At 43.3% G+C, this 9,338-nt stretch overlaps 1 protein-coding gene across 3 annotated transcripts in view; it reads right to left on the bottom strand.

Annotated features, from left to right (window-relative positions):
* Positions 1-465: 465 nt before the first annotated feature.
* LOC122541629 (zinc finger protein 239-like) overlaps positions 466-9,338 on the bottom strand; it is a 14,686-nt gene continuing 5,813 nt past the window's right edge. Inside the window, exons 2-3 of one of the 3 annotated variants that reach the window (XM_043678545.1) lie at positions 2,300-3,356; positions 466-1,623 (exon numbers count right to left, since the gene is read on the bottom strand). In XM_043678545.1, the coding sequence (XP_043534480.1) occupies positions 1,459-1,623; positions 2,300-2,917 (783 nt within the window). In that variant the 5' untranslated portion in view covers positions 2,918-3,356 and the 3' untranslated portion in view covers positions 466-1,458. Of the gene's footprint in view, positions 1,624-2,299; positions 3,769-9,338 lie in introns of those variants that run through there. The other 2 variants (XM_043678544.1, XM_043678546.1) reach the window with 2 other exon arrangements.

Raw genomic sequence — 9,338 nt, 5'->3', positions numbered from 1 at the left:
GATCTTATAGAAGTGTCTAAGATCATGAGAGGCATGGATAGGTTAATGCACTTAGTCTTTTTCCCAGGGTTGGAGATTTGAGGACTATACAGCATTCGTTTAAGATTAGGGGGAAAGAATATTAGGGAACCTGACAGGCAACTGTTTTACACAAGAGTGTGGTATGCATATAGAATGAGCTACCAGTGAAATGACTGAGGTGGGTACATTAACAACATTAAAAGGCATTTGAAGAAATACATGGATAGATTAGATTAGATTCCCTTCAGTATGGAAATGGCTCTTCGACCCAACAAATCCACACCAACCCTCCAAAGAGTAACCCACCCAGACCCATTCCCCTACCCTATATTCACCCCTGACACTATGGGCAATTTAGCATGGCCAATTCACCTAACCTGCACATCTTTGGACTGTGGGATAAAACTGGAGCACCCGGAGGAAACCCACGCAGACACAGGGAGAATGTGCAAAAGTCACACAGACAGTTGCCCAAGGCTGGAATTGAACCTGGGACTCTGGGACCGTGCCGTCCCCTGCCAATAGGAAAGGCTTAGAAGTATATGGGCCAAGTGAAGGCAAATGGGGTTGGCGTGGATGGACATATTGGTCGGCATGGACCACTTTGGGCCAAAGAGCCTGTCTCTGTGCTGTACGACTCTATGACCTTCCAAACCAGCAACCTTCATGTTAGGAATGCCATCTCCTGCAAATATCCCTCAAAATCACCCACCATCCTAACTTGAAAATATATTGCTGTTCCTTCACTGTCACTAGGTCAAAATTCTGGAACTCCCATCCTAACAGTATTATGAATGTCCCTACACTCCCAAGGACTGCAGTAGTTTATGAATGCAGCTCGCCACCACCTTGTCGAGGGCAATTAGGAATGCGCAATAAACACTGGCCTAGCCAATGACACCCACAGCAGATGAATAAATTTAATAAAATTTTCTCTGGTGGGAAAGTCCAGAATAAGGGATAGAGCATTAAAATTAGAGTGAGGTGGTTCAGGACAAGTTCAGTAAATATTGCTTCATAAAAAGGGGACTACAAGTTCTGAAACTCACTCCTCGCAAAATTCTTTTGAGGGTGGGAGTCTACTGAACATTTCAAAATTGAGATTGACAGGTTCATTGTTAGGCACACCCTATTCTTTGCCTCCTTAAACCTCTTTGCATTTCAGTATCTCACTTCATGACCCTCCTTAAGTACCACCTAATATTACCATCCCTATTTCAGTGTTAATTTTTGTCTGGTTACATCTCAATGAAGCACTTTGGGACATTCTAACATATTAAGATGCTCTATAAATGCCAGCTGTTGGCCTCGCTCTGACCATGAGGCCAACAGACTGTGGACATTGATCCGCTGAAAGGATACCGAGTTTATACAGCAGTTTTTATACATTTTGATATCTTCTTACGATGAATTTTGGTGATTGGGTCAAAGGTTAAATTAACCTTCTTGAAATAATTGGCCTGATGGTGGGAAAGGTTTGAGACAAATAGTGCTTTGGAACGACAGGTCCTCTGAGAGTGCTGGAGGGGAAACAACACAGATAGCTCTCAGTGTAATAGAAGCAGGTGATCTTGTTCCATGTCCATGCAGAGACATCATTGTCTGGTGAGAGAGAAGAAATAGGTGAAACAATGCTGACACATGTCAAACTGTAAGAACTTGTGAGATCTGAAAGACCTGATAATTGTGTGAAGTTTTATCACAGACTTCCCTCCAAAAGGGTTTTGCCCTTGTGTCAGTGGATTAATGTACCAGGAGACACACTGACTATGTGAAAGCCTTGTCATAACACATTGAAAGGGTTTTCTGCACCAGAAGGTTCGAAGACTTCAGAACTTTACCTTAAATCTTACATTTGAAACAGCTCTTCCATGAGTGGGTTTTCTGATGGACTGGGAAATTCAACCAATTTGTGAAGGATTTGTCACATGATGTAAATCTGTCTGTGTTACAATCAGGCCCAATAACTCTGAAAAGCTCTCATAAAACATTTTTAACAGCTTTCCTCAGTATGAATGCATTGGTAATTTATGAGTACACACCTCAACAGAATCTTCCCTGTGTCACCATCTGGCTAATCAGGAATGACATTGTCCTTGTGAAGCTTTTGCAACACACCCCAGGAAAAAGCCTTTACTCAGTGTGGATGTATCCATGGTTGATGAGTGTCACTGTCTGTGTGAATGCTCAGTCACACACCTCATTTGGCTTCCCCGACTGTGTGAATGTGATGGTGATCCAACATGCCCCACAACTGTTCAAACTCCTTATTACACACCTCACATGTGAATATTTTCTTCTCGCCCATGTGAACGCGGCGGTGACTCACCAGGCCTGGCATTTGTGCAAATCCCTTATGACACACCTCACATTTGAATGGCTTCTCCCCCGTGTGAAGGCGTTGGTGTTTACGTAGGGTTGATGACTGTGAGAATGATTTCTTGCACACTTCACACTTGAATGGTTTCACCCCAGTGTGCATGCGTTGATGTCTTCGGAAGTGAGAGGAGCGTGAGAATGATTTGTTACACACCTGACACCTGAAGGGTTTCTCCCCTGTATGGATACTCTGATGTTCCAGAAGCCTTGTAGATGTCGGAAAAGCCTTATCACAAACCTCACATTTGAAGGGTTTCTCCCCCGTGTGGATGGTCTGGTGGATCCGGAGACTTGATAACTGTGTGAAGGCTTTATCACACGCTTCACATCTAAATGGCTTCTCCCCTGTGTGGATACGTTGGTGAACATGGAGAGTTACAGACTGTGAGAAAGATTTCTCACACACATCACAGGTAAATGGTTTCTCCCCTGTGTGAGTGCGTTGGTGTACAAGGAAGTGAGATGAGCATGAGAATGACTTGTCGCACACCCCACACCTGAATGGCTTCTCTTCCATGCAGCTGTCCTTGTATAAACAGTGTTTCACAGACACACCATATTTGTCTAGAGATGGTATGAAACTGTAAAGCCTTCCTCACACAATGAGACTATCATTCATAAGACTTGATGAATGTCTGAAGCTCTCACCACACTTGAAACCCACTCACACGTCTTCCCAGCTACACCTTGACTGATCAAATACTGCCGATTCTTCAGAAAGAATGGTTCTGCTGGAAGGCTGCACACCACTGGTCAGTTTCAGATCTGATGATATGTCAAAGTTCCCCTAACCCGACCGATTTCCAGATGATGGTTTCACTGCCCAACCTTCTCCGTGTTGAGCAAAGCTGTGAAGGGACTAGCTGTCTTCCGTCGTTGTTCTTTGGGTGATGGTCAAGATTTATCTGTGTTGTGTATCCTCTCTGTATTCTCTGATATTGTATGGTGCAATCCTTCTGTAAAACAGGGAAAGCAAATATGATTTCATCCAACCTTGGAGAAGGGCTGACTCCTCAGTTAGAGAGAGTTCCACAGTGAGTGCGTCTGTTGAGGAGAAGAATCAGAGGCAAGTCCTTTCTTTCTCATCACTTGACTGTCATATGCCAAAACTAAAACACTGGAGCAGTCAATGTTGCTATTTGCTTTCCAATGACCAGCCCTTCCTATCTTCCCAGGTACTGAGGACAATGGAAAAGATATATAGAGAGAGAGAGACACACACACAGACGAGCAACAACATATAAAATATAACTGCGACAAGGGTGTTTTGTTCAGTTAAAAATTAAACATGAGATACATTTTTCTTCAGTTTTGTACAGTCATGTAGTAGTTGCCACAAGGTTGCATTTATGTAATAGAAAGTCCTGGAGAAACTCAGCAGATCCAGCAGCAACTGTGTAGAGAGAAACAGAGTAGCCATTTTGGATCCAGTGACTCTTCTTCTGCAGGGTTGATCCAAACAGTAGATATATAAAATTGCCAGGAAAACCAGCAAGCCTGAAAATTGGCAGCATTTTCAAATCCAGCAAAACAGGGCATAAGATTTGATCAAGATGGGTACAATAGAATAGGTGGAAACAAAAACTCAGTAAAAATAATTGTAGATCCCTTATGGTCAAAAGCCACTGAAATTAAATCAGAGAACAAAGAAATGACAGAAGCAATGAACACATTTTTGAGTTTTTTCTTCACAAAATAGCACAAATAATCTCCCAGAAATGTCAGGCAACTAAAGGTCAAGTGAGAGGAAGGAGGTGAAGGAAATTAGTATTAGTAAGAAAATGGTGCTGAGCAAATTAATGGGATTAAAGGCTGATAAATCACCAGGACCTGATAATATCAGAGTACTAAAGTCCCAGACTACTAAAGGAAGTAACCCTGGAAATATCGGAAGAATTGCTTTTCATCTTCCAAAATTCCAAAGATTCTGGAGCAGTTGCTACAGATTGAAGGATGGCAAATGTAACCCAATATTTTCAAAAGGAGGGAGAAAAAGGAACTGAAAATGACCGACCAGTTAGACTAACAGCAATAATGGGGAAAATGCTAGAGTACATTCTAAAAGATGTAAAGCATTATACAAAGTCCGTATGAGTTTACGAAAGGCAAATCATGTTTAACAAATCTACTGGAGTTTTGGACTATTACAGTGGAATAAATAAAGGAAGAACCAGTGGATGTAATTTTTCAGAAGGCACTTCATAAGAGGTTAGTGGGTAAAGTTAAATCATATGGGATAGGGAGAAATGTATTGGCATGGACTGAGAACTGATTGGCACACAGGAAACATAGAGGTGGGAATAAATGGGTCTTTTGCTGATTGGCAGGCAGTGATGAATAGGGTACTGCAAGGATCAGTAACTGGGCGCCAGCTATTAGAGTCATAGAGATCCACATACAGAAAAAGGCCTTTCAGCCCATCACATCCTTGCCAATCAAAAACAACCCCCTAACTATTTCAATCCCATTTGCCGGCACTTTGCCCAAAGATATGTATGCCTTAGCATCATAAGTGTACATCTGAATACTTACTGATGAAGGCCTTATGCCTGAAACGTCAATCCCCCTGCTCCTTGGATGCTGCCTGACCGGCTGTGCTTTTCCAGCACCACACTCTTTGACTCTGATCTCCAGCATCTGCAGTCCTCACTTCCTCTGAATACTTATACAGTCATGCAGCATGGAAGCAGACCCTTCAATCCACTCATCCGTACTGACAAGATATTGCAATGTGACCTTGGCCCATTTACATAGAACATAGAAACGTACAGCACAGAACAGGCCCTTAGGCCCATGATGTTGTGCCGAGACTTAGTCCTAATGTAAAATATAGTAAGTTAACCTACGCACCCCTCAATTCACTGCTATCCATGTGCATGTCCAGCAGTCGCTTAAATGTCCCCAATGACTTTGCTTCCACCACCTCAACTGGCATTGCATTCCATGCATTCACAACTCTCTGCGTAAAGAACCTATCTCTGATGTCTCCTTTATACCTTCCTCCTAATATCTTCAAACTATGACCGCTCGTACCAGGCAATCTAGTCTCTATCTATTCCTCTCATTATTTTGTACACCTCTTTTCCTCCTTCTCTCCAGAGAGAAAAATCCAAGCTTATTCAACCTTTTTTCATAAGGCAAGCCCTCCAGTCCAGGCAGCGCCCTGGTAAACCTTCTTTGCACCCTCTCCAAAGCCTCTGTATCTTTCCTATAGTAGGGCGACCAGAACTGGACACAATATTCCAAGTGTGGTCTCACCAGGGACTTGTAGAGCTGCAGCAAAACCTCGTGGCTCTCAAACTCGATACCCCTCTTCTTGAAAGCCAAAACACCATATGCTTTCTTAACAACCCTATCCACTTGGATGGCAACTTTGAGGGATCTATGTACTTGCACACCCAGACCCTTCTGTTCCTCCACTCTGCCAAGAATCCTGTCTTTAATCCTATATTCAGCATTCGAGTTCGACCTTCCAAAATGCATCACTTCGCATTTATCCAGGTTGAACTCCATCTGCCATTTCTCAGCCCAGCTCTGCATCCTGTCTATGTAGCGCTGCAGCCTGCAGTAGCCCTCTATACTATCGACGACACCTCCAACCTTTTGTGTCATCTGCAAATTTACTAACCCATCCCTCAACCTCCTCATCCAAGTCATTAGTAAAAACTACAAACAGCGGAGGCCCAAGAACAGAGCCCTGCGGGACCCCACTCAACACTGTCCTCCAGGCAGAATATTTTCTATCTACAACCACTCTCTGCCTTCTGTCAGCCAGCCAATTCTGAATCCAGATAGCCAAATCTCCCTGTATCCCATACAACCTGACTTTATAAATGAGTCTACCATGGGGAACCATATCAAATGCCTAGCTGAAATCCACATCTACTGCTCTACCGTCGTCGACCTGTCTTGACACCTCAAAGAACTGAATAAGATTTGTGAGGCATGACCTGCCCCTCACAAAGCCATGCTGACTGCCTTTAATTACACTATGCTTTGCCAAATAGTCATAAATCCTAACCCTCAGAATTCTTTCCACAACTTTGCTGACCACAGATGTAAGACTGACTGGTCTATAATTGCCAGGGATTTCCATATTACCCTTCTTGAAAAGTGGAACAACATTCGCCTCCTTCCAATCCTCTGGTATGACTTCTGTGGAGAGTGAGGAGGCAAATATTCTCGCCAGCGGCTTAGCAACCTCCTTTCTCACCTCCTGGAGCAGCCTAGGATAAATCTGGTCTGGCCCTGGGGACTTATCAATCTTAATGTTTTCCAAAATTTCTAGCACATCAACTTCATCAATCTTGATCTGGTCAAGACTGTATCCCAGCTCCTCCAAGTTTTCATTTACCACAAGTTCACTTTCCTTGGTGAAAACTGAAGCAAAAAACTCATTTAGGGCTTCCAGCATTTATCCCATATCCCTCTGAACCCTTCCTATTTATTTAACCATCCAGGTGTCTTATAAATGTTGTCACTGTACCAGCCTCCACCATTCCTCTGGCAGCTCATTTCCATACACACACCACCCTCTGCATGAAAAGGTTACCCCTCAGGTTCCTTTTACATCTTTCTCCTCTCATCTTAAACCAATATCCTTCAGTTTGGACTCCCCCATCCTAGGAAAAAGACCTTGGTTATTCACCCTATCCATGTCCCACATCTTTTTTATAAACGTCAATAAGATCACCCCTTAGCCTCCGACACTCCAAGGCAATAAACCCCAGCCTATTCAGCCTCTCACTATTGCTCAAACTCTTCAGTCCTGGCAACATTCTTCATAAATCTTTTCTGCACTCTGTCAAATTTAACAACATTCTTCCTATAGAAGGACGACAGGAGTTGTACGCAGAATTCTAAAAGTGGCCTCAATGTCCTGTACAGCCGCAACATGAGGTCCCAACTCCTAAGCTCAATGTTCTGACCAATGAAGGCAAGCATGTCAAATGCCTTCTTCACTTCCCTGTCTACCTGCAACTCCACTTTCAAGGAACAATGCACCTGCACCCCTAGGTCCCTTTATTCGGCAACACTCCCCAGGGCCCTACCATTAACTGTATAAGTCCTGCCCTGGTTTGCCTCACCAAAATGCAACATTTCACATTTACCTAAATTAAACTCCAGCTGCTACTCCTCAGCCCATTGGCCTCTCTGATCAAGGTTCTGTTGTCCTTTGAGGTAATCTTCTTCACTATCATTACACCACCAATTATGGTGTCATCTGCAAAATTACTAACCAGATTTCTATATTCACATCCAAATGAATTATATAAATGAGGAAAAGTACTGAACACAGCACCAATCCGTGTGACACATTGCTGGTCACAGGCCTCCAGTCCAAAATGCAACAGTCTACTACCACCTTCTGTCTCCTGTCTTCAAGCCAATTTTGTCTCCAATTGGCTAGCTCCACCTGGATCCCATGTGATCTAACCTTACTAACTAGTCTACCATGCAGAACCTTGTCAAACCTTTAGCTTTTCTGAAGTCCATATAGACTAGGTCTATCACACTGCCTTCATCAATCCTCTTTGTCACCCTTTGACACAATTGCCTGCACAAAGAGCCATGTTGAGTATCCGTAATCAGTCTTTGCCTTTCAAAATACTTGTAAATCCTGTCCTTAAGAATCCCCTCCAACAACTTACCCACCACTGATGTAAGGCTCACTATAGTTCCCTGGCTTTTCCTTACAGCCCTTCTTTAGTAATGGCACCACATTAACCAACCTCCAATCTTTCAGCAACTCACCCACGGCTGTCGATGATACAAATATCTGAGTTAGCGGCCCAACAATCTCTTCCCTTGCTTCCCATAAAGATCTGGGAAACACCTGATTAGGTCCTAGGGATTTAACTACCTTTGTGTTGTAAGACCTCCAACAACACCTCTTCGGCAATATGAACTGTTTTCAAGATGTCACTGTTTATTTCCCATTAAATACTGACACACAATATTTGTTTAGTATCTCACCTATTCCTATGGTTCAAAACATAGACAGCCATATTGATACTTAAGGGGCCCCATTCTCTCTCGAGTTACTCTTCTGCCCTTAATGTACTTAGAATCACTTTGGATTCTCTTTAACTGTATTTTACTGTATGTTCCAAGGGTTTCTGCCTCTTACAGATAGTGAGTTCAATTACCCCTATCCTCTGAATGAAAAATGTTTTCAATCACATCTCCTCTAAACTACTGCCCCTCACCTTAAATTAATGCCCCCGGTCATTGCTCCCTCCAAGGGTAAATGTTTCTTCCTCTCTACCCTGTCTCTACCCCTCATAATTTTATACATCTGGATCATGTTTCCTTTACTCTAAGGAAAACAACCCCAATCTGTCCAATCTTCACAATATACATGTATAAATCATTTGGGTAAGGGACCTAAATGCAAAATTTCCAGGTTTGTTGATAATGCAAAACTGCATTGGATTGAGTTATGAAGAGGATGCAAGGATGTTGCAAGGTGACTTAGACAAATTAAGTGAGTGAGCAAACACACAGATGTACAAATGTGGCTACATAGAGTCATAGAGACGTACAGCATTGAAACAGACCCTTCGGTCCATGCCGACCAGATATCCCAACCCAATCTAGTCCCACCTGCCAGCACCCGGCCCATATCCCTCCAAACCCTTCCTATTCATATACCCATCCAAATGCCTCTTAAATGTTACAATTGTACCAGCCTCCACCACATCCTCTGGCAGCTAATTCCATACACGTACCACCCTCTGCGTGAAAAAGTTGCCCCTTAGGTCTCTTTTATATCTTTCCCCTCTCACCGTAAACCTATGCCCTCCAGTTCTGGACTCCCCAACCCCAGGGAAAAGACTTTGCCGATTTATCCAATCCATGCCCCTCATAATTTTGTAAACCTCTATAAGGTCACCCCTCAGCCTCCGACGCTCCAGGGAAAACAGCCCCAGCCTGTT

This window comes from Chiloscyllium plagiosum, chromosome 37, assembly GCF_004010195.1.
Source record: "Chiloscyllium plagiosum isolate BGI_BamShark_2017 chromosome 37, ASM401019v2, whole genome shotgun sequence".
NCBI classification, from domain to species: Eukaryota; Metazoa; Chordata; class Chondrichthyes; order Orectolobiformes; family Hemiscylliidae; genus Chiloscyllium; species Chiloscyllium plagiosum.
This window is presented reverse-complemented; position numbering and strand designations above follow the sequence as displayed.